This window comes from Ranitomeya variabilis, chromosome 6, assembly GCF_051348905.1.
Source record: "Ranitomeya variabilis isolate aRanVar5 chromosome 6, aRanVar5.hap1, whole genome shotgun sequence".
Taxonomy (NCBI): domain Eukaryota; kingdom Metazoa; phylum Chordata; class Amphibia; order Anura; family Dendrobatidae; genus Ranitomeya; species Ranitomeya variabilis.
In genome coordinates, this window is record NC_135237.1 from 142,900,476 (window position 1) to 142,927,267 (window position 26,792).

A 26,792-nucleotide genomic window follows, 5' to 3' on the forward strand; every position below is an offset into this window, starting at 1 on the left:
AGGTACAATTGTACCTTCATATATACCTCCACTGTGGGAAGACTTTCTCCTTTACTTGGTTTCAGAAACTAAAGTTCATTCAGCTACAAATGTTATGCTGATATCTATTGGCCAGTGTTGTTACTGCTCACTTATGTTGCTGTCAATTAAGTTGATTCAAACTGGGAGTGGCTTCTACTTCTCTTCCTTCCTCCCTCCTCTCAGTAGCCATTTTGCTGTTCATCTCATTGCTGTGAGCACACACATTTCTAGGCTTGTGAAGTCTTCAATTTCTTGGATACGAAGGTAGGAAAGTCTCACAGCATCTAACAGCCAGTTATACCTTCATTCGCCTTATGTGGGGACAGAACAGTCAGAAATTGTCTTTGAGCCTGGACTTGGCTTACATATATTTTGTATGAAACTTATCACTATAGGTATGATTTTTATACGAAAAATAGATAATAATTCATATCTACATATTGTTTTACAATGTTTTACTTATATTCAGCACAAAATAAAGATGGTGGCTCTGTTACAATTTTCCTATTGGTCGAAAAAACAGTCGAATATGGAATGAAAATTCTGAAACCGTATACGGTTTACATAATATATAAATTACATTTATAAATAATTATCACTAGAAATAATTTACTTTTTTATCTGCACTTTAGAATCGAGTTTCATTCTACTTGCCACGTGTTACTGAACTAAATTACGAAGCCAAAATTCATCTACCAAGTCATCATGAGTGATAGTGATGCTGGATCTAGTTTCCGCCATAATCCAAGATAACGTGTTTGCAGGTTAGTATCATTTTGTGAAAAGCCAATAATGTAGTATTGTGTAGTATTTCGGAAAATTATTTATTTTTCATTTTTTCATATTTACAGATTTACGTCTGACGAAATAATGTGAATGCTAGAAGAATCTGATTCTGAGCATGAGGAAGAACCTTATGTTGCATCTGATGATGAAAACTATGTACCACAAGTGGATGTTACTGAAGAAGATTCAGATTGAACAAGAAATGGTCATAGAGCAGGAAAAAGAATACGACTCAGACGAAAGTGTTGAGGATGAGTCTGTGCCTCACAATGCAGGCGACATTTGGACTGCTAAGGATAAAACTCAATGGTGTAGTGATCCACTGCCAAATGCACAAACAAAATCTCGTAATGTCCTACGACAAAGAGGTGGCCCTGCAGCAATCAGCAACCTGTATACAGCAAAAGAGCTATTCAAGTCAATCATGACTCCCGAGATGTGTGACATCATATTACGAGAAACGAATCAAAAGGCCAGGGGAGTTTGTGATGCTTACAACAACGAACTGGTACAACCTTTTCCTGATTCTTCTGAACGGCCACCACAAAAAACATTCAAGCAATTTACTGAAACTGAACTCCATGCATTTTTGGGCATACTGATTGCTGCTGGTGTGCACAGAGACAACAAAGAGAATTTGGAGGAAATGTGGAATGTTGCTGCTCTGCCTATTATACGTGCAGCCATGTCTCGTGACCGCTTCAAGAGGATACTCAGATTTATCAAATTTGACAACGAAAATGAACGTGTGCAAACAGATAAAGCTGCACCAATACGGGACATCTGCACAATGCTGAACAGAAATCTGAAGAGAGCCTACAAGCCATATAATTGTATCACAATCGACGAGCAATTATTTCCATTTAGAGGCCATACTAAATTTACCCAGTATATACCTTCAAAACCAGCTAAATATGGCATAACAATTTTCTGGGCTTGTGACTCGTCAAACGCCTACCCATTACAAGGTCAGCTCTACACTGGGAAACCAACTGATGGTCCTCGACAAGTAAACATTGGTGAACGAACAGTAAAGGACCTAGTGAGTTCGTATAAAGGCTCTGGAAGAAATGTCACCACCGATAACTTCTTTACAACCATGGAACTAGCTAAGGTATTGAACTCCTGGAACATGACACTAGTTGGTACAGTGAGAAAAAACAAAAGGTTCCTATCTAGCAACATGCAGCCTGCCAAAGAAAGGCCTGTAAACTCGACAAATTTTGCCTACAATCATGATGCAACAGTCTGTTCATATGTACCAAAGAAGAACAAATCAGTCGTCTTCTATCATCTATGCACATGACTGGAGAAGTTGAGGAGACACTAGCAGCCAAGCCAGAGATAATAAAATACTACAACAAAACAAAAGGCGGAGTTGATGATATGGATAAAATGTTGGGAGAGTACACTGTGAAAATACGAACATTACGTTGGCCTCTGGCATTTTTCTACAATATGATTGACGTCACTGGGTTAGCATCCTACATCATCTACAGAGAACACAATCCAAGCTTCAGGACAAAGGATCAACGAAGAAGGTTCCTGAAAGATCTCGCAAATCAGCTGTGCATGCCTGCAATTGAAGATCGTAGTACAAACCGAATGATGATGAGAAACCATTTTCTTCGAGGTGCAGTAGAAATGGTGCTTGGACGATGCATTCTGGTAGCATCGCAAGCAGCAGCTGGCCCTCAAATACCTCATGGTAGTCGTGGACCCTCCCCTGTTGTTGGTAGTTGCTATGTCTGCCGAGACCTGAGGCGAAAACAACGTAAGACTAGAAAGTCTTGTGTGGTTTGTGTGAAACCCATTTGCGATGAACACTCGGTAGCAAAGACAACATGCATTACTTGCGAAGAAAATCAATAAAAAAAGTTTCTTACATTTTCTTTTATAATGTAAATGAACAGTTTTTTTACTTGTTTATAATAATAAAATAGCATTATCATTAAAAAAAATATTATTCTTTTTTCCTTGCATTATCTTCATTCAAAATATATGAGGGTACATTTGTATTTGTACCTATGCAGCTTGTTATGGATGCAAAAATATCTCGACCCCTTATCTTGGAAGGGGGTGAAGATATTTTATTGAAATGTGGCCAATATATTCTGGACCAAAACTGCAGAGATGTCACGAAATTTCAGCCCTCTACGGCTTTTCGAAAAAAAAAGTTATTGCAATTTTAAAACAGAATAGTTACAATTGTACATACTCAGGCGGACAAAGGTTAAGCTTAGATACTGTCAAGATAAAATACAGTATATTAAGTATCTTGTCAGAAGTGATCTTCGTGTCTACAGTTGAGATGGTGATTTCCTTATTAATCACTACAGCTGACAATCTGTTCATAGGTATAGTCATATGGACTATAATTTGAAGTGTGGAATGGATTGTCTGAGATATAATGTATGCAGATTCAGCAAGCTTTCGGCATCATTTTATATTGATTTCCCATTAATTGTTCCTATTAGTGTTGTTTATGCAATAGAAAATCATATCTAGAACACTATAAATGCTCTGTGAATTATGATATTTCAAGTTTTTGGTTGGTCCTATTTCTTTTTCCTAATTAACAGGAAAGAAATGTGTTGTAAAAGGGAATTAGCATTAGTATATGTGCTATTTAGGCAGCCTATTAGATGCTCTGGGGCTCTTAGAGTAATGGTGACCTAGTTAGTCAGTCATCCAAATCGGGATGATAGTTACAGCTGCAACTTGTACTGAGCAGTGTGAGGTTTCAGCAGTAGAAGAAAGGGGGACCACTGAAGAGCTGTCAGACTAGGCAGGCATTGATTATTTATCATTTTAAACAGGATTATACAGTCATTCTGACATGGATTAAGTACGTACACCAAGCTTTTAAAGTTTAAGACCTCAGTTTATCCATGCAGTTTCTATTATAAAAACTAATAACTGTTCTGTTTTAAAAATACTATAATGGCTGACTAAAACCCTGATGAAATTATCAGACTGAAATTATTAAAGAGCCTCATACAGACTAAAATTAACATGAATATTACACATGTTTGAGTTAACTACATAAGTGTGAAACTCCAAGGATCCCTTGAACACCCCTGGTTCCCCCGGATTCATTTCCAGACCTCAGATGTGTCTACATTGACCCCTTAATATTAACTCTTCTACACATTTCTTTTTTAATTTAACTTATAGGGGACTGCCACTTTTCAGCCACTCACCTGCCCCATCACCCCTCAAGACCTATCCCCCTCATTGTCACTGTGATGAACCCACACCTTGCCACCCTGCCTGACCTCACTATAATATCAGAAGGATCCCTTAGTGTGGTCTCCCCACTTGCACCAACATGATATTCTGCACCTCCTGGGGACAAGCCAGGTCATTTTAGTACAGTTTTACACAAACCCCCTGTCCACACTGGCTAAGGGAGGCACGGGAGTGAGAGGATGCAGCCCACTCAGTCGCTGCCGTGGCACTACACTCGCTCACAACCCTGACAGGCTGATACAGAGCGCTGCCACCTCATTAGGACTGTCACCAGTTCCTCGTTAGATATAAGCTCGATCCATAACGTGATTATATCGGGACAGAGAACCTCCCCAGTAGCATGGATAGTTAAGCCGAGTGTACGGTAGTGTGGGTTCGCGGATCGAGGTAAAAGATGAGACCAAGGTTAAATTATAGATTTGATTGCCTTAATTGCACAATAGACAATACACTATATGCAAAATGGTTATACATACAATACATTGGCCACATATACAAATACACGTGAAGTATAAAACATATAGGCATATGGATCATGTCAATTACTGGTTTGATGTTCGACCATGTGTGTGCTGGGCCAGAAAGGCATGGGCTGCCAGCTGGTTCCTTCACAGAATGTTACTCGACGTGGCATACCACTTTTGAAGTGAACAGCAAGCATAACAGCAAGCACACATGACCTTACACAAGCCTTTATTCCCTTGGTTGGTCACATCCTTTTCCGCTTCTGGGAAGGTTCTTATCTCTCTCCCCTGGAGGTTAGTTGCTGCATATCCAAAAAACCTATGAAAGATCATAACTTCTCAATGGAAGGTCATAGGGTGGTGGTTCAGGCGCCATCAGATGTGGCCGGGCCCCTGTTACGCTTGGAGACCAAACACAGCTTGGCTAGCTGACTCCTATTAGCTATTCTATGGATCCCCCACCTTTGGCTGCTAGAACGGATTGAGGCCCTGGAAGGCATTCGTCCAGTTCCAGAGATCTTGAAAATGTAACCAATGTGTGGCTTGGATGTATGATAAGTCCATACTCTCCCTATGAAATCATAGCTGAGTGAGCAAAGCAGTTAGACTGCATGGTGTCTACAGGGAGTCTTCCTGTAGGAGCTTGGATTCTAGCTAGCTGGTGGAGGTGTGAATTTCATCTTTGAAGCGGAGACCCCTAGGTTCCCCTGCTAAGTCGGGTGTCCCATTACAGCTGCACAAAGGAAGTAGGTTTTATATTCCCATGACAAATAGGATAAAAATGATTGACATGAAATTATATATCCAATGTTCTTCACAGTCACCTCTCCCCTTCCTCTTTCTGTTTTTTTCAGATATTTATTTTGGACAATCCTGAAAAGTTTGTTCATTTTTTAATTTTCAAGAAAAATTTATACAACACCATATACATTTTGTTAAATCCCTTTCTGACATTGGATGTCCTACTTCGCAGTGTGTTCCTGCAAATGGATATACCGGTACATCCTGGCAGTTATGCAAGCATATGAACTATACCCGAACGATCGCCGCTGGGATCTTGACTTTAGTGATAGCCAAACTCTGGCTGGAACAGCCAGGCTCGGTGTTCCTCTAAATGCCACTATCAATAAAGATCGCAGCATTTGGATGGTTAAGACATAGAGGAGGCCTCCCTCTCTCACCTGATCTGCTCCCCGCGACATGATTATGGGGTCCGATGGTTGCTATGACAGCAGTAGGTCAAATAATGACCTCCTGATTAGTGATGAGCACAGGTGCTCATTACTCGAGTTTATCTAGGGTGCTCAGGTATGCACGAGTATCGCGGATGCTCGAGCTACATGTTTGAGACCTCACAGCCGCAAGTTTCACGGGCTGTTAACCATAAAACGTGCTGGGATTGCCTATGTTTATCAAGCAATCCCTGTATATTTTGTGGCTGTCTAACAGCCGCAAAACATACAGCTCTTCCAAGGAAAAAATCCTCCAAGATGGTTGCACCTGCGCAGTGGCAGCTTTCGATGATCACAGAGAGCTGCTATTGCGCAGTCTCTGGTGGCGCCATCTTGCTAGAGAAAAAAAATATCTAAGATGGCGCCTCTGGCACATGCGCAGTAGCAGCTTTTGGCGATCGCCAAGAGCTACTATTATGCATGCCTCGCTGGCACTATCTTGCTAGAGAAAAAAAAATCCCCTAAGATGGCACCTACTGCACATGTGTTAGGAGACTGCAGGCACATAGGATGCAGTAACGGCTATGCACAGACCAAGGGTGATAGGGGTTTATTATACAGCAGAGACTCCACGCTGGGAGAAAACGGAGGGATAATATTCCCCACTACAGCAAATGGCTGATGGGGATATCTTAAGGAACAAGGACAAGTAAAGCAAACAATTCAATTAATTATAACTCATCACTCAGATGCTAGTCACGGTCAAACTCCTGTCTGTGACTAGGGCCGCTTAGATTGCATTGCAGTGGGAGTCTGTCACAGTCCTGAGGAAGATGGGGTAGTATCTCCTGACATTGGCAGTATCCTCTCATGGTCCTGACGATGTCGGTGACTCCTCTGGAAACTGTCGTGGGTCTTGGGTCCGGCAGATGAGGCGATGAAGAGGGAAACGTCCTTATCCTCAGCGATGAGTGTCCCAACACTACGGAGACCTGCAGCCCTGCCCAGTTTACAACGTGAAGCCCGGTTCACTGTGCCATATCGATGCGTGCCTAAGTCCCATTCACAGACCTTGTCTCTCACGGTCAGTGAAGTCAGCGGAGGCGGCTGTGGCAGCGGACTCAACGAGGGCAGCGAGGACAGTCGTGTCTGAGTGGTACCCAGTCGGTAGTCTCCTGTCAAAGCGCTTTGCCATCCCAGACTCTACTCTGCCCAGTCGCCTCACAGCTGATTTTACCTCACAGGCATCTCGCGCGCTCGACATTCCCGCACAAACTGTTTGAATCTTCGCACACGAACGTCCTCTCAGCTTGACCACGCCCCCTTCTCTCGAATACAGGGAGAGGTCCCGCGCTTTAAGCTTTTCCCCTGTAATTTGGGTGACAGCCCCGACGGTTCCGGACCCGTTACGGAGGAGACTCCTACACGAGTGAATGCCCATAAGAGCCAGCGGCCACAGGTAACGGCTGGTTGGTGGTGGTCTGCCACTTGCCATTCCCAACAGTCTGATATTTATGGCTTTTTTATATGAATAGGTCATCAGTATGTTAGTTCTGGAAAACCCCTCTAACTCCACTCTACACAGATATTTTCATGTACTAAATTTAGGTATTATTCTGACCAGAAATGTGTTTTTCATAAATTGTAAACTTGCTTAAATCAGAATCGTTTGATTATATTCCATTATTTCTTCCTGTGTTTTTTTTTTTTTCCATCATTTGTGCAGTTTGTTGTCTTATATCAAAATGCTGCTAAATATATGAATTAAGGCAATTAGACCCATTATTTATAAATTGTCTCCGTACATGCGAGTACCATACTGTAATTTTCTTCATGTCAGTCACTTCTTGTATTCCTCTGAAAGTTTAATTCCTATAGCAACATGAGAATGTGGAGCTCAGTTTCGAGTGAACCGTCATGGAGCAGCTCATGCAGCTGTTTCACACTTATTCCATAACCACTTAGCTTTTCTTTGTAAAAAAAAACCCTAGTGATAAATATACTGTTTCTGAAAACTGTCAGTTATGTTTTGAGGCTCAGTGATAAAATATATTGATGTGGTGTGAATGGATGTCCCAGTCTGTGGGTTTTCAGCTTGTCAGGTACAGCAATTCGTTATTAAGTAGATAATTGTATTTCAAGTTTGAAAAAAATTGACCTAGTCCTAGTAACTCGAAACACTGTTTTGTCTCTGAGCCTTGCCTGAATGAAAGTAAAATGTTTTTTTTTTTTTTTTTCTGTGGCCACCTCTGTATTCAGGAAAATGCTACAGGCACTGTGGGAAAGTGTACGGCTCTGCTCATATGTATTGTATGTACTCGAATATAAGCAGATAAGCCGAGGCACCTAAAAAAAACTGGGGAAACTTACTGACTCGAATATAATCCTTGTATGCTTGACCCCCTCATCCCTATCCTAGTATGCATGGTCTCCTCATCCCCATCCTGGTATGCATGGCCCCTTCATTCCCATCCTGGTATGCATGGCCCCCTCATCCCTATCCTGGTATGCATGGCCCCCTCATCCCTATCCTGGTATGCATGGTCTCTTCATCCCCATCCTGGTATTCAAGGCCTCCACATCTCTATTCTGGTATGCATGCCCCCCTGATACCTATCCTGGTATGCATGGCCCCCTCATCCCTATTCTGGTATGCATGGCCTCCATCAGAAAAAACATTAAAAACAATAAACCATCCTACTTGCCTTCCCTGCGCTCCCTCTCAGCGTCTTGTTGCCAGCAGCATCTTGTTGTCAGGAGGGGTGTCATGTGCTGCTTACAAGTAGAGGACAGCTGCTGAAATATTGACTGTTCTCCACCCTGAGACTATGTGCATGATAGCAGTAAATATTCATAGTGGGCACAGTAACCTCAGCCGCTGGCTTGCTGTAGCGGCCGGGCAATCACATGTGCTTGCTACTAAAGGGAATTAATATTCACTTCTCTCCACGCCTATGGGAGTGGAGTGCAGTAAATATCCCCTTAAGTAGTGGGCACATGTGATCGCCCGGCAGCTGCAGGAAGTGCAGCTGTGCTTACTGCTAAAGAGAAATTAATATTCACTGTGCTAGAGCAACTTGGTCCCACCAGAGAAAATCTTTCATCCCTCCTCATATTGAATAATACAATAGAATAATGCAGCCCCCTCCTAGGGTATAATGCAGCCCTCCTCATAGGGTATAGGGCAGCCCCCCCCCCCCACAGAATATAATGTAGACCAGTGTTCCCCAACTCCCGTCCTCAAGAGCCGCCAACAGGTCATGTTTTCAGGATTTCCTTAGTATTGCACAGGTGATGCAATTATCACCTGTGCAATACTAAGGAAATCCTGAAAACATGACCTGTTGGTGGCTCTTGAGGACCGGAGTTGGGGAACACTGATGTAGACCAGCATAGGGTACAATGCCACCCCCCATTGAATATTACCAAGCCCCATAGTCCTTCAGTCTTATGGCCATCAGGACTGACTCATTCACATATGTGTGTGTGTATATGTATATATATATATATATATATATATATATATATATATATATATATATACACATACATATATATATACATATACATATATATATATATATATATATATATATATATATATATATATATATATATATATACACACATATATATATATATATATATACACATATATATATATATATATACACATACATATATATACACACATACAGTTCTAGCAAAAATTAAGACATCACTACAAAATGTTCAGTTTGCCTGATTTTTCTCTTTATAGGTCTATTTTTTAGTAAAATGTAAATTGTTCATTTATTCTCTAAATTACTGACAACATGTCTCTGAATTTCCAAGGTATACTGTCATGCTCCAGACCGGGTTTTGAGTCCTGCCTTCCCTTTTCCCAGTCTGATCATGTCAGGGGTTAACTTTTCTCAGCCTCAGTCTGGTCTCAGGTTCGCTATTTATCTCCGCTGCATCCTACAGGCGGTGTCAGTTATAGCCTCTGCCTATGGCGTGAGTAGCTGACTCTGGTTATATCCTGATTTGTCCTGCTGCAATTCCTGACTGTTTCCGTGTCTGTTAATTCCCCTTCCCGACTCAGTGTTTTCCCTTCGTGTTTGGACTCTCTGTCACTTGACTCTGCTTTGTCTATAGCTCTAGGACCTGACTCGGTGTTTTGCTCCTGGTACTTCTGCTTCCACCTGGTATTGACCCTCTAGCGCGTCTCTGACTCTGAGTTGATTTTCCCCTTTGTTCTACATTACTCTCCTGGTTTTGACGTGGCTTGTTTGACTACCCTGTTGCCACCTGGTGGTGGCCTCGCTGCAGTGCTACTGTCTTCCGTCCACTCTACTGCCATCTAGTGGAGCGTCCATCTACCTGCATAGCTGTGGTGTGACAAATACATTTTGTAGTATTTTTTTCTGAACAGGAGAAATGGTCAAAATAAAAAAAAAATATTCAAATTATGCAAAGAAAACAAGTTCATAATCATTTAGAAACAACCATACTAATGTTTTAACTCCGGAAGAGTTCAGAAATCAATATTTTGTGGAATAACCATGATTTTTAATCACATCTTTCATGCATCTTGGAATGCTTCCCACCAGTTTTTCACACTGCTTCTGGCGCAAAAATGTAAGCAGTTCTTCTATGTTTGATGGCTTGGGACTATCCATCATCCTCTGCCAGAGCTGTATATTAACCCCTTCACCCCCAAGGGTGGTTTGCACGTTATGGACCGGGCCAATTTTTACAATTCTGACCACTGTCCATTTATGAGGTTATAACTCTGGAACGCTTCAACGGATCCCGGCGATTCTGACATTGTTTTCTCGTGACATATTGTACTTCATGATAGTGGTAAAATTTCTTTGATATTACCTGCGTTTATTTGTGAAAAAAAGGGAAATTTGGCGAAAGTTTTGAAAATTTCGCAATTTTCCAACTTTGAATTTTTATGCAATTAAATCACAGTGATATGTCACACAAAATACTTAATAAGTAACATTTCCCACATGTCTGGGAGTTATGTTAGGGAGTTATAAGGGTTAAAATTTGACCAGCAATTTCTCATTTTCACAACACCATTTTTTTTTTAGGGACCACATCTCATTTGAAGTCATTTTGAGGGGTCTATATGATAGAAAATACCAAAGTGTGACACCATTCTAAAAACTGCACCCCTCAAGGTACTCAAAACCACATTCAAGAAGTTTATTAACCCTTTAGGTGTTTCACAGGAATTTTTGGAATGTTTAAATAAAAATGAGCATTTAACTTTTTTTTCACACAAAATTTACTTCAGCTCCAATTTGTTTTATTTTACCAAGGGTAACAGGAGAAAATGGACCACAAAAGATGTTGTACAATTTGTCCTGAGTACGCCGATACCCCATATGTGGGGGTAAACCACTGTTTGGGCGCATGACAGAGCTCGGAAGCGAAGGAGCGCCATTTTACTTTTCAATGCAAAATTGACTGGAATTGAGATGGGACGCCATGTTGCATTTGGAGAGCCCTTAATATGCCTAAGCATTGAAACCCCCCACAAGTGACACCATTTTGGAAAGTAGACCCCCTAAGGAGCTTATCTAGAGGTGTGGTGAGCACTTTGACCCACCAAGTTCTTCACAGAAGTTTATAATGCAGAACCGTAAAAATAAAAAAATCATATTTTTTCACAAAAATGATCTTTTCACCCCCAATTTTTTATTTTCCAAAGGGTAAGAGAAGAAATTGGACCCCAAAAGTTGTACAATTTGTCCTGAGTACGCTGATACCCCATATGTGGGGGTAAACCACTGTTTGGGCGCATGGGAGAGCTCGGAAGGGAAGGAGCGCCGTTTGACTTTTCAATGCAAAATTGACAGGAATTGAGATGGGACGCCATGTTGCGTTTGGAGAGCCACTGATGTGCCTAAACATTGAAACCCCCCACAAGTGCACAGCACTCTGTCAGATCACCGATCTTACAGCCGTGCAGGCTGCAGCCTGCACGGCACCCGGAAGTAATCCCTGCAGGACCCGGATGCAGCCCCGCGGCCATTTTGGATCCGGGGCCTGCAGGGATAGGAGGTAGGAGACCCTCGCAGCAACGCGATCACATCGCGTTGCTCCGGGGGTCTCAGGGAAGCCCACAGGGAGCCCCCTCCCTGCGCGATGCTTCCCTGTACTGCCGGCACACCGCGATCATGTTTGATCGCGGTGTGCCGGGGGTTAATGTGCCGGGGGCGGTCCGTGACCACTCCTGGCACATAGTGCCCAATGTCAGCTGTGATAGGCAGCTGACACCCGGCCGCGATCGGCCGCGCTCCCCCCGTGAGCGCGGGCGATCGTGCTGGACGTACTATTCCGTCCTTGGGAATTAGGGCCCACCCCACATGGACGGAATAGTACGTCCAATGGCAGAAAGGGGTTAAAAAAACAAACAAACACAATACTCACCTCTCCTCCTGGTTTCCCCGCTGATCAAGGCTCTGCTCTGGTATCAGCAGCTGCAATGCCTTCTGCCCAACACACAGCGGGTACACAATGAAGTGATGTCATCGCACACCTACTGTGTCAGAGGCAGAGGGGAATGATGGGAGAGGGAGCATCATCTGACGCTCTCTCCTTCATTATTGCTTTCAACTGTATCGGCTTCTATGATAATTACTGGTGCAGTGTACACATGGCAGCAGGTGAATAAAACAGCTGATTGCTGCTGCTCTGTGTATTCAGCAGGTGCAGTGATATTTCCAATTGTCATGAGGAGCCAATGAGGACTGTTATGAGCGTACACCAGCAACTGCTCATTTAAATGTTGCTGTCTGAATCTAACAGGCATCTAAATTGTTAAGAGTAGTGTTTGGAGCTTAGCCCTAGCCACTGTAATTAGAGGGTCTGTTACACAGCCAGTATCTACCATGTGTGGAGAGGACATGCATTGCTGAGGCTGACTTTCTTCGAAAAAATTTAAGTGAGACGCAGGGATGTAATTAAAATATTTTAACATCGGTTAAGTGAATCACACCCTTTTTCATACCATGCTTCTTTCTGCGGGCCATACCCTGTTACTTAAATTTTCATAACCCCTAAAATAGAAGTAATAGTAACCAAAACTAAAGCCAAATTTTCCCACAGTCCTGTGTAACACAAATTACGCCTAATGGTATCTCTTTGGGTACTGATAATGTAGTAGGTGTTATTAGAAGTATTTCACAATATCACAGATTCTACACAGATCATACAGCACACAGAGGTAGACTCCCATCTTACTGCCCCCCATAAAATACAAGGGTTATTGTGACCAGACATGATTAGATTGTGGACCATACAGGAACCACAGTACTGATTAGATGCTGTGAGTATCACAAGATGGCAACTTTGGAGTTGTTCTTATTCCTTTTTAATCCATCTGATCCAAACACCATGATGACTTTTCACATCCACAGCTAATCTCTGCAGACGTCTCTGTTCTCTTGCCTACTGCAAGACACTTCCTTGTGAACTCTATCTACCACACTGTACACCCTTATTAGCTATATTCACCACAGTGCCCTCTGTTATTGGCTGTAACCACTACACTGTCTGCAGTTATACTTTGTCTGTCTTGTTCTAAACTAGAACCACCACACTGTTTCCCTTATGATCTATAACTGCTACACCTTCCTCTTTATGCTCTATAACCACTACTGTCCTTCCTTATGAACTACAACCTCCACAACACTCTCCCTATCGTCAGTCACCCGCACACTGCACTATCTTTATGCTGTCTCCCATACTGTTCTCCCCACTCTACTAAGATGCTTCTCCTCTCTTCTTAATTTCCCCATACTGTCCCTCCTGCACAGCCCCTCTGTACTGAGTAAGCGGGTACGTCGGGCACCTGTAAGCGTTCCATGGAGTAGCTGAAGATTAAATGTGCTCTTAATTTAGATGAGGCTGTGGGGGGAGCAAAGGATTGTGTTACTAGGAGAGCACATACTGGGACAATGGGGGGCAATTTGGGACATTGAGGAAATGGGGGTCATTGTGAAAGGGGATATAATATAGCGAGGGGTAGTAGGGTGGGGGACTTTATTCAGAGTGACAATATGGGGGAGATATGGAAAGAGGCAGTTTGGAGGGATATTTTTAAACTAAAGGTATGGCTGTTCTTTGTGAAATGTTCTCTTTAAGGACATCTATATATATATATATATATATATATATATATATATATATATATATATATATATATATATATATATATATATATATATATATATATATATATATTAGCTGAAGAGCCCGGCGTTGCCTGGGCGTAGTAAATATATGTGGTTAGTTATAGCACCTCACTTCTCTTATTTTCCCATCACGCCTCTCATTTTCCCCCTCACATGTCTCATTTTCCCCCTCACTCCTCTTATTTTCCCCCTCACTCCTCTCATTCCCCCTAACACTTGTCATTTTGACCTCACATCTGTCATTTTCCGATCATTCCACTATTTTCCCTCACTCCTCTCATTTTGCACTCACACCTTTTCATTTTCACCTCACACCCCTCATTTTCACCTCACACCTCTCATTTTCCCCTCAGTATATACATGTTTGTCATCTCCCTTATGTATAGTATACACATGTATGCCATCTCCTGTATATAGTATATACCTGTATGTCATCTCCCCTGCATATAGTATATACCTGCTGTATGTCATCTTTTCCTCTATATACTTATGTGTCATCTCCTCTTTTATATAGTATATACCTGTATGTCATCTCCTCCTGTACCTGTGTCATCTGCTCCTGTATATAGTATATATATGCGTGTCATCTCCTCCTGTATATAGTATATATGTGTGTCATCTCCCCTGTATATAGTATATACCTGTGTGTCATCTCCTCCTGTATATAGTATATACGTGTGTCATCTCCCCCTGTATATAGTATATATCTGGGTGTCATCTCCCCTGTATATAGTATGTACCTGCATGTCATCTCCTCCTGTATATAGTATATACATGTATGTCATCTCCCCTATATATATTATGTACCTGTATGTCATCTCCCCTGTATATAGTATATACCAGTGTGTCATCTCCTCCTGTATATAGTATATATCTGTGTGTCATCTCCCCTGTATATAGTATATATGTGTGTGTCATCTCCCCTGTATATAGTATATACCTGTGTGTCATCTCCTCCTGTATATAGTATATATCTATGTGTCATCTCCTTCTGTATTAGACCTCGTTCACACGTTATTTGCTCAGTATTTTTACCTCAGTATTTGTAAGTTAAACTGGCAGCCTGATAAATCCCCAGCCAACAGGAAGCCCTCCCCCTGGCAGTATATATTAGCTCACACATACACATAATAGACAGGTCATGTGACTGACAACTGCCGTATTTCCTATATGGTACATTTGTAGTTTGTCTGCTTATTAATCAGATTTTTATTTTTGAAGGATAATATCAGACTTGTGTGTGTTTTAGGGCGAGTTTCATGTGTCAAGTTGTGTGTGTTGAGTTGTGTGTGGCGACATGCATGTAGCGACTTTTGTGAGATGAGTTTTGTGTGGCGACATGAGTGTAGCAACTTTTTGTGTGTCGAGTTGCATGTGACAGGTTAGTGTAGCAAGTTGTGTGCAGCAAGTTTTGTGCATGGCGGGTTTTATGTGTGGTGCGTTTTGAGTGTGCAAGTTTTGTGTGAGGCAACTTTTGCATGTGTTGCAACTTTTGTGCATGTGGCAATTTTTCCGCGAGTGCAAGTTTTGCTTGTGGCGAGTTTTCCATGAGGTGAGTTTTGCACGTGTGGCGAGTCTTGCGTGAGCCCTGTTTTGCATGTGGCGAATTTTGCGTGTGGCGAGTTTTGAGCGGTGACTTTTGTGTTTTGACTTTTATGTGGCGAGGTTGGTGTGTGTGTGGTGAAATGTGTGCTGAGGGTGATATATGTGTTCAAGCACGTGGTAGTGTGTGGCACATTTTGTGTGTGTGTTCATATCCCCGTGTGTGGTGAGTATCCCATGTCGGGGCCCCACCTTAGCAACTGTACGGTATATACTCTTTGGCGCCATCGCTCTCATTCTTTAAGTCCCCCTTGTTCACATCTGGCAGCTGTCAATTTGCCTCCAACACTTTTCCTTTCACTTTTTCCCATTATGTAGATAGGGGCAAAATTATTTTGTGAATTGGAACGCGCGGGGTTAAATTTTCGCCTCACAACATAGCCTATGATGCTCTCAGGGTCCAGACGTGTGACTGTGCAAAATTTTGTGGCTGTAGCTGTGACGGTGCAGATGCCAATCCCGGACACACACACACACACACACACACACACACACACACACACACACACACACACACACACACACACACACACACACACACACACACACACACACACACACACACACACACACACACACACACACACATTCAGCTTTATATATTAGATTGCTGCAGCCATATAGACGGTATATAACATATACACTCAGAATATTGGCTCTCATATTTAGAATATTTTTTACCTTGTAATTTTCACTGTTCTGTCCCTACCATAACATCTAACATCTCATTATTATAACCTTTCGAATTGTGGGCTAAAATAGCTATTTTCGAAAAAAAAATAAAAAAATGGTTTTGTTTTAAATGAAGCATTTAATTAGCTTGACTTTAATGAAATACCCTTTTTTTCTTTCACTTGTAACTTTTGGTTCAAAGTATAAAGAAAGAAAACCCAAGTGTCTCTCTTGTAGAAATAGATCACGTTTAGCTAAAATTGCTTTGAAGTTAATGAGGACTAGTAGCATTTTTTTGAACCCATTGCTGAACCAATATCTAATGGGATTGTTTATCAAGCACATGGGTTCAGACCTGTGAGATTTCTTCCGTCCCATAGCCGAGCCTTCTTTGTACTATGATATAGTGTTTTCTATTTAATATAGCCATGTTTTAAATCATACAGCAGGTAATGGTAATGAATGTATATTGTTAGCAGACATGAAAGGGTGTCATATTTAATTCCTTATCATTTAGACTACCGTGCTGCAGAGCATTTAATGCAATGATAAATCACTCTCCTGTGGCTCAATATGTCAGCTCCCTTCAAGTTTCTTCAGCTTGACTTTGGTGACATTGGAAACATGATATATTATTTTATTTTGTCAGAAGGGCTAATCTTTTGCATTGACTTGTTTTCAGACTTGTGATGTACATTGAAAGAGACAGCAGAAAAACCACACCAGGAAAAGAGCAGCAAAGCGCCAACGAATACCTGTCAGTATGTCTGGACCTCCTCATCCATCACATAGTCCACCAGCTGCCAGGAATTCTGGGTAATTTAATAGGATCTAAAAAAGATTTAATGAATAACTGATACTAATCTTACATTAAATATACAGTGTGATTGTAGTTTTGTTATTTTGTGGGGTATTTTAAAAGCTGAGGTGGGGTTTTCATTGTTTGAAATGATATCCTCATACCTAGAAACATCCAGCCGAGGCATGTTAACGCAATGATTTGGAAATCTCTTATAGCCATATTTTATTCCCAACAGAACATAGATCAGAAGCTAAAAGTTAGACATTTTTACCATTTCATTAGAAAAAAAAATACCTTACTTAGAAAATGATGGCAGCAACACTTCTAAAAAAATGTTTGAACAGGTCTATTCATTGTGTAGTGTTTCCTCTTCTTTTTCCAACAATATGTAAACGTCTGGGAAGTAAGGAGACCAATTGCTGGAGTTTTGGGAGAGGAATATTGTTCCATTCTTGACTGTTTTCAGATTGTAGCTGCTCACCAGTCCTACTCTATGATATCTTTGTGGGATTTTTCATTTCACAATACACCAAATGTTTCTGTTGGCGAAAGTCTACAGGACCAAACTCTTCCTGCTGCAAAGCCTTGCTGTTGTGATGGATGCAGTGTGTAGTTTAGCGTTCTTGGTCCTTCCCTGAAATAGTCTTTGTCTGGATGGGAGCATGTGTTGTTCTAACTCTCCTATATAATGCTTAGCATTGATGGTGCTTTTTAACATGTTTAAGCTGCCCATGCTATAGGCACTAAGGCAGCCCTATGTCATCAGAGATGCAGTTTTTGGACTGTGCACTGATAGCAATTTGGATGATCCCTCACCTTTTGAGGCGACAGGACCCAGCATCGGTGTTTTTTTTTTTTTTTTTTTTCACATTTTCAAATGCCGATTCTTCTGACCACAGAAGACTTTTCCATTACTTCTCAGTCCATTTTAAATGAGCGTTGGCCCACAGAAGATGGCAGTGCTTCTGGTTTGTGTTGCTATATGGCTTTTTCTTTGCATAATAAAGCTTTCATTTGCATTTATGGATTGAAAAACAAACTGTGTCCAATGGCAATGTTTTCTGAAAATATTCCTGAGCCCATGCAGTGATTTGCACAACCAAGTTATCCCTGTTTTTAATTCAGTGCTGCATATCACAGACATCTATTATTGACTACCAGTTTTGTTCATTGTGCACTTGGATTTAGCCAAAATCTCAGAATCTTTTGGCGATACCATGTACAGTAGATGTTGCAATATTAGAAACCTTTGCAATATTGCATTAAGGAATATTTTACTGAAATTTTCTCACAATTCTTATGTTTTATGCGCAGGACATTAGCACTCTAAGACTAGTAAACCTGCTGAATTGTAGTCCTCCATATTCATGAGCTGTGTATAACCCTGCCCCTCTCACCACTGATTGGCAGATTTCTGCCTATAATCAGTGTACACAGAAAACGGCCAATCATTAGTGTGGGTGGGGTGACATTATCAAATGTACAGCAAGCAGCCCAGTAAGTGGTACATTTCTGGAATCAAGGTCTCTGCACCTACACCATGCTGCTCTTAGAGAGGGTAGCAAAAACCTGGTGACAAATTTCCTTTAAATAATAATATATGGAAACCAACAGCTTCTTAATTTGAACGTGGCGTATTATTAATCTTCACATCTTCACTCTTTTTCTTACAGGTGATATTCTCAATTCCCTATCAAATGTGTGTGGACGTAAACATCCATCAACTGTTCAGGCAAAACAGCTGAAAATGTTCCTTCCTAATATGGCAATAATACTTCATCTTGTAACGTCTCAGGTTGAGTATTCTTTATTGTGCTTGCCTTTACAGCCTGCATTACATAGATAGTAAAACAAAGGTTAATGTTTTGGTTTTTTTCTCTTTTTTCTTTTTAAATAAGTGTATCAATACATTATTTGTTATATTCATTTCATTAGATTGAGACATGTAAAATAAAAAGCGTTGATCAGAGTGATTTAGCTTTTTAAGTGGGGTCATTTTTGGTCCCTGTAATGCATGGAGCAGAAAACCCATCTCCAGTTTAAAGGGCTGTTTCCTATCTCCAAGATGTTGTAGGTGTAATAATAATATTAGCACATACCTCAGATTAGAAATGTTGTATAGTTCTTCTGATTCGCTTTGTCGCTTACCCCTTGTGCAGGGCATTGCAGTAGCTTAGATATCCATGGTTATGGCCACTCATATAGTGACCGTTAGCTGGTATTGGTCACAACCATGGACACCTAAGCTACTGCGATGCCCTGCACATGGGGTAACCGACATAGCAAGTAAGAAGAACTATGCTATATAACTAATTGGAGGTATTTTCTAATATTACTATTCTTATTAAACCTACTACATATTGAGATACGATCTTGGAGATGGGAATACCCTTTAACTTAATAGTTATGTAGTCCAATGAATCACACAACAAATATTTCATACGTGTTGGCCCTGTTCTACCACTCTAAAATGCCATCTTTTTCCAAATCAATTTTATTTAGCTTTGTAGAATGACAATCATAGAAAAAAGAACTGAAAACAAGGTTTGACTGGCATACAAAAATCAAACGAAATGATCTAGTAAGAGAGGGGGAAAGGGTGCAGAATAATAATAATAATCTTTATTTTTATATAGCGCTAACATATTACGCAGCGATTTACAGTTTGCATACATTATCATCGCTGTCCCCGATGGGGCTCACAATCTAAATTCCCTATCAGTATGTCTTTGGAATGTGGGAGGAAACCGGAATACCCGGAGGAAACCCACGCAAACACGGAGAGAACATACAAACTCTTTGCAGATGTTGTCCAAGGTGGGATTAGAACCCAGGACTCCAGATTGTAGACAAAGGAAAATTGAGTTGTACAGTGTAAATCAGCATCTATGCTCCTAAAATGATTAACCTATAGATGGTTATTCACTGCTGAGCAGGAGAAATGACCAACAAACTACAGGGCTGGTAAAACAGCCATCCAGAACAGACAGTGGGAGTATTCATTTGGTGTCAGAAAGAAGTGTCAAATTCTCGCAACTCTATCCAATCCCCTACTTATTATTAATGTCGATGATTGAGAAATTATATGTTCCATCATGTTAAGAGAATTTGGAGAACTTTTATTCTAGAGTAGGAGAGTTAGGTTTATTTCTCTTCCAATGAGGGAGAAGAACGATAATCCTTCCAAGGAAGAACAATTTTAGCTGCTGAGGATTTGTCATCAAGTGAAAAACATTTGCTCAGTTGGTCCATTGTGTATGCTCCAAATATTTCTTGAACTTCTTTTTCCATGCAAAACAATATGATGGGTGCTTCACGAAGGTCTAAGTAAGATGACAACCATAAAGGAAGGTAATTGAATATGAAGGAAGGGATCACAAGACACACAGCTTCTCATAGTCTTGGGAATCTCTATTTAGCCTCAGATCTTTTTGATTTTTTTTTCAAACTCTTTTTATTAGTTTTAAACAGTGCATATCAATATCAACCCAACAACATGTCTTAGGCTCCATGTCAAGATGTCTTTTCCAATTTGTTCAATATGACATTATTGTCACAACAATAAACTTATCTAATCTCTACCTATTCTGTAGTCCCTCCCCTTAATCCCACCTCTCTGCGTGCATCCATAAAAATCTAGAGTTTATGGAATCAGGATGTGTCCATCAATATGCTTAAGGAGATATCATCCGGTGTCCTTCAGCTGAGCTCTCAGTCTATGTTTGATAGCTGGTGATAATATAGGAATAAGAAAAGACCAAGTCGCCAGAAACTTCCCCGTTAGTCTCTCTCTGTCAGTTAATGTTTCCAACTAATCCATTTTGAATAGGAACATTATTTTTGTCTGTATTAGGGATTGGGATGGTATATTAGGGTGCAGCCAATGGTGTAATATGCTCTTCCTAACTGCTTAAGCCCATATTACCAAAATTGGTTTTATATGTTTGGGCAGAGATTCCTGAGCATATTGGAGATTGCCCATTGCGGTGTAATTTTCAGCATATATACAATGTTGTAGGTGTTATCTCTTTTTGAATTTTTGAGTAAGAGAGTTGCAATTATATGTAGTTATAATTCTCTCTTATTGATATGGGGTTCCACACTTTAGAGGAATCAAGAAAATACATGATAAAACTTGCTTAAAAAGGATGGGGTGATATTTTCATGGTTAGAAGTTAGTGTCAGTGCAATTGCTGAATTATCTGAAATCAGTGCCCTTGGACCCAATGATTCATTATTTTCATATTAGTTTGCATTTTGTAAGGCCGAATAGGTACGGTATGTGCTAAAAGACATATTTGAAAGAGAGGTCATGGACTTGAGTACACTATGGACACACTGTCCTTATGAACAGTAACTTGTAAGTATGATGGAAAAGTCCAGTACTCTAGCATGTACTATGCCATATTCTATTTCTTACAATCCAGGATGTCTAGCTTACCTTGTTTGTTGGGTCTGACCAGCACATTCCATTGATTACAAGTATGTCCACCTAACAATATGAACTTATAGAAACTATGATGTAGGGACTGCCAAAAAGTAGTGGGTCTAGTTTGGAAACATTGTAATAGTCTGGGCAATGTATTCATCAGTAATATTTTTACCAAGCCATGAACAATGTTTCCCATCTAGGAGTTTAAGTCCCTATTGCTTTGTGTTAGTAGGCGTTCAAAATTTATCCCACTTGTTTTACCCCAGTTTTAATGTATACGGATCCGCTGATATTGTATGTATTAACGGCCTAATAAATGGAAAGTTGGTTTGGATAGAAGCCTGTTGTGATTGGGAAATGGATAAGTGGATCACAATGATCTTGCTCTGCTATGATAGAGGGTATGAGGAATGTGGTTGGGTGATATAATAGTACGTCAACTTCAAAGGCATTGCAGTGTATGGCAATCTGCCCAATAGTGATAACCTTAATGTCGGGATTTTCCCAGATAGAGATGCTCTATTATGAGAACATATAAGAGTACAGGAAGGGGGCTATCACTGCCTTGTACCTTGGATGATTGTAGGTAATATGGAGAGGGTTCCATCAATATTCAGTCCAGCTGATGGGTTACAGTAACGGACCTTCACTATAACGTTGTCTCCAGTGTTGAGCTTCTTTAGTGAGTAATCGTTGGCGGACCGTAACACTGTCCTTTTTTGGCATCGCAAGAGAGAATCATAATAGTAATTCCCTTCATTTGAGCACACGGAATAATGTCAGGTGTTTTTAAACTGTTGTCATGAGCCTCCCATCCATGAATAAACCACAACTTGTCCAAATATATAAGTTCAGCAAGAGGAGGTTGCAGACTGTTTGCTGTCATTTCTGTTATAAAAGGGTAACATAATCTCCTTTGTGTCTAACCGTTATTGCAGTTATTGAACCCCCATCTATAGAGAATGTTGCATTCTGTGAGGACGTCAGTTCTAGGTTTAAGTGCGGCTTTTATGTATAGCATTCTCCTTAATAAATCTTGCAAGATTAGAAGTTGTCAGCCAAGTTACTTTATTGCAGGATTGCTTCTGGCTTTAGTGTGGTCTCTTCATTTATCTTGTAAAAGTGAACCCGACAGATGACATCTGAGTTAGTTTAGGTCACTGCCCAAAAGATGGAACACTCAGTGGGTGCTTTCAAGTTAAATTATGGTTGAGGGTAGAGAAACTAGTTTGTTATTGAAAGAAGTCTGGGGGCACAACAAAATAATACTAGGGATCACTAGCCCCACACTTGAAACATGTATTAATATCCAAGAAAAAGAAGTGTGTACAAATAATGGCCAGGATCACCACGAATAAATTTCAAATATTCGAAGCAATACATTTTATTAAAGCATGATTACACAGGATCACACAAACAAGGTACAAACCACATATTAAAACAATTAAAAACCACTGGAGGTATGAACCATAACACCTGAAGGATCGGTTAGGTGCCTTACAGCTATCTCCACTGTGTGCACCAGACGTATCAAAAGTAACGCAACATTGGACAAATGAAAATCAGTCAATAGTCTAAATGATGTAAATGACTCCAAGCACAGACAAAAGAATTAAGTCCAGTAGCAAACACTGCACTGAAAGAACCTCAATAGCGCAAATAAAAAAAAACAAGGACTTTGCTGAGCTCTCCATTAGTGGCAGGCTGTGGTGGTGGTGACTAGGAGAAGGCAGTTGTCACTATGAATCCAGGCACCTGTTTGTACTCTTTCATGGCTGGCCAGGTTTCCCTCTAAAACACCAACTTCAAAAAAATCTGTCACTGAATGTTTCTATTTAAACTGAGAGCTCCATAATATAGGGAAAGAGAGCCTGACTACAAGAACGTGTCACTTACTGTTCTGTGTTTTGTTGTTTCAATACAATCAGTGTTTTATCAGCTGCAGATTATCACTGCAGAACAACTGGCCTCGTGCCTCCTAGTCCAACCACTCTCCCACCACATATTATCAGCTTTGTGTCATTATACAGTGTGCACAGAAAGCTGCTACTCAGTGGTGTGGGTGGGATTACACAGAGCTCAACATTCCGAGCACTTCTAAATCTGCAACAGAGAAAACTGTGACTGTAGCACAACTGCTGCAAATTCTAAACTGAGGGACACCTCACTGGAATCAGTGTCTCTGTCACTACATCATGCTGCAGTCAGATTACATAGCAAAAACCTGCTTACAGATTCCACTAAGGCAATGTTGGGTGGTCGTCTCATAAAGACTTCACTGTATACAGTTATTTTGTGTGTTCTTTTTCTATAATCAATGTTCTTATGACAATGATAATCTAACAATTCCTATACATTTTCAGATCATTGCGCTATATTTCCATTATTTGAAACAATTATTTTCTATTAATATTTTTGTGTACATTTTTTTAAAGCTTGTTACATTAAATGTAAGTATGCCGCGGGGTCTATATTTTCTGCACAGTAAAACAAGTTTGCGAGAAGTAGAATTCCCCAGAGGGTCCATGTATATTAAGCCCTGTTATTAAACACTATTTTCTGAATATTGCTATTATTTCTTTTTATATACAGGTATTTCGCTCCCAGGTGATCACTGATGAATTTATTTACAACTATGGCACGTTACTGGTAAGTTTAGCTTCTTAATAAGTGACTATACGATTGTGGATAGATTATGTTTCCCCCAGCTCTTTAATGAAGATACAATTGCAATTTGCATTTCATACACCTTATTCCAGTCTTAATTACAATCCCAGGGGAGACAAGGTTTTATCCACACTAACACTGTTATGTAATTATGCATTTGATTTGGGCTATGTGGTTCAGTATTTTTTCCTGTTTTCTTTATAGGCATCCATACATTACACGTTTATTTATTATTATTATTTCTTCCTTTTAAAGTATATATTCTTTTATCATATTGTCACGACTCATTTTTGGAGTAATGACAGCTCTGGTTCTGCTCTAGTTTAAATGTGGTTTTTACTTTAGGCCAGCAAGAGTTAATGTTAGTTTCCTTTCTGGCAGCTGCTGTGTTGCTGGTCAGCTGATGTGGGTGGTGACTACTCCCTCCATCCTTTAAATAATCACCTGATGCATCAGCTGACTGATGGTCATAGAGTTTTTCTCTGGAGACCAGCCCAGAAGTTGGGAACTCTCTGGTGTCATCTGTGCATCAGCTGCTTGAGGTCCTGGCTCCCTGTCCTCTGCTGTGTGGAGCTTGCTGCAGAATCTTGAGCTAAGTTTTTTGTTGTACCTTTCCTTTCCTGTCTCGTGTCACTACCCCATGTGTTTATCATTTGCAGTGGTGAGGCTAGCGTTCTTGCCGGCCAGTGCACTAGCCAGGGTATAGTGAGGTGACAGCTAGGGACTAGGCATGTGACAGCTGTGGGGGGAGGGACCCACATAGGGTGTTAGGGGAGTTTAGGGATAGGCATAGGTTGTTGTTTAGGAGGTGCCCCATTCCTCGTTCCATATTGTTAGGGCCTTCCTCCCTCTTTTTACATCCCGTTGTGTGTGTGTTGTGCCGTCCGCTGGACCGACCCCTGCTGGGTCGTGTCATATATATGAAAAATGCTAAAATATTTGAAAAAGTGGTTGGTGTCTCCTAACAGCTTGTGGTATGATGTTCAGGAGAGTATGCTAGGTATCACCCTGTTCATTATCATCATTTAGTTATAGCCAACAATCTTAACGTATCATGGGGAGGAATTCCCATATCATTATGAGAAGAAACACATTTAGGCAACTGGTGTAATCCTGCTTACCAATGCCTTAGCTGCCCTTACGGGGGGTGGGGGGCATCTTGCGCTAAACTTAAATTTTAGCTGTCATTTTTCCTGACAATTTTGGAATTTGTATCTTTTGTGCTGTGTAGGCTATATCTTGCTAGTGCCAAATAATGCTTTATCCTATATCATCTTAACCTGAGTTAAGTATTTCTCTTCCATGAACTGTATACCACTGCTTACATATACTGTATTGTGTAGTTTTCCAAGCTAGAGGTATATTTATGTATGTGTTGACTAGTGGATGAGGATCTAGTCAGCACGTTCCCACCAGTATGCTTGATCTGTCAATTTAGGGGAATCCTCATATTGTGCATATACCAGACTTTGAGGACTCGCTAATCTGTAGTTTCATAAATTTACATCAATCCCAAAAAACTTCTTTAGCCTATATTTTGTTTACATTGATCGCCTTGAAAAATCTTCATAAACTTTGATAAATGTAAGGTCCTACTCCTTTAATATATATGAAAGTTCCGGTGTTTACAGAGTATTATTTGATAATATTCTGATTGAATTGTATAAAAAGTACAAATGGTGTGCCAAATTCAGACTTTATCCCCCATCTATAAGAGAGGGGTTAACTTCCTGATTGCTGGCACCTAAACGCTGTGCTTAGCTAACTGCCATTCCCATAGAGAATGAATGGAGTAAAGGCTCACTACTCCTGACGAAGGCATCCTAGCAATGGCGATATGCGTTGGGTGATCATTTTTCCTCCCCTTTCTCCTGCCTCACCACTTTGCCTTGCCTGGAGCGCTCAGGTTATTCCAGCTTCATTTTTTCTCAGCTGTACTCATTGTTTGCCTTGGTGTGTTAACTGTGCAGTTGCTTTGAGACAGCATATGGGCTTATTTTAGCCTCTGTGGGGCCAGTTTATACCATGTAGCTTCCTGATTTCTGTTTGGGTGTACTGTTTATCCCATATTACTACTATTAACCTGAATCTGAGTTATAGGCAGTATCTCACCAGCACCTGTACCTATGGTATCAGTAATTTGGACACGGAGAGTGATATATTTTCTATATATAAGTGCTATTACTGTGGTTATTTGAGTGCAGCATTTTACTTATGTTTTAACAAGTTGATGTCAATAAAGCTTTCCTTTTGAATATTATTACTTTGTGGTATGCATTATCTATAGTGGTCCCTTTTCCCCTTTTGCCCTTTTTTGATTGGAGCAAAAGGTGTGCCTTCGACCTCCATTCCATTCTGACTGGGTGATTCAGATCTTTTTTTGTTGGATCAGTTAGGCACAAGCAGTTAGACTAGCATGGATTGGCAAGTTATCCCCCACCTTTTGGATAGGTTTTTAGCTTCCGAACTTGGTATACAATCTTTAAAGAACATTTAACTCTTTTGAAAATGTTTTATTATTTTGACTTCCATACATATATGTAGGGCACAAATTTGGCACAGTTTGCCTCTGTGAGGCAGTGACCCCTGTTACAGCTAGGGGGCACTGTTTGTGCTCCCCAGAATGCACACATAGGCATAGTGAGGCCATGAGAGGGTATTGCAGTCGCAGGTGTAGCTGTGATTGCAATGGTGAAGCAGTGACCAATGTCACAGGTAGGGGTCGCT

The 26,792-nt window shown here is 40.7% G+C and overlaps 1 protein-coding gene across 2 annotated transcripts in view; it reads left to right on the plus strand.

The window, feature by feature from the left end:
• ULK4 (unc-51 like kinase 4) overlaps nt 1–26,792 on the plus strand; it is a 1,043,381-nt gene that overhangs the window by 369,842 nt on the left and 646,747 nt on the right. For both annotated transcript variants that reach the window (XM_077269069.1, XM_077269068.1), the window contains exons 23-25: nt 16,847–16,980; nt 18,640–18,761; nt 23,991–24,047. In XM_077269069.1, coding sequence (XP_077125184.1) covers nt 16,847–16,980; nt 18,640–18,761; nt 23,991–24,047 — 313 coding nt within the window. The remainder of the gene's footprint in view (nt 1–16,846; nt 16,981–18,639; nt 18,762–23,990; nt 24,048–26,792) is intronic.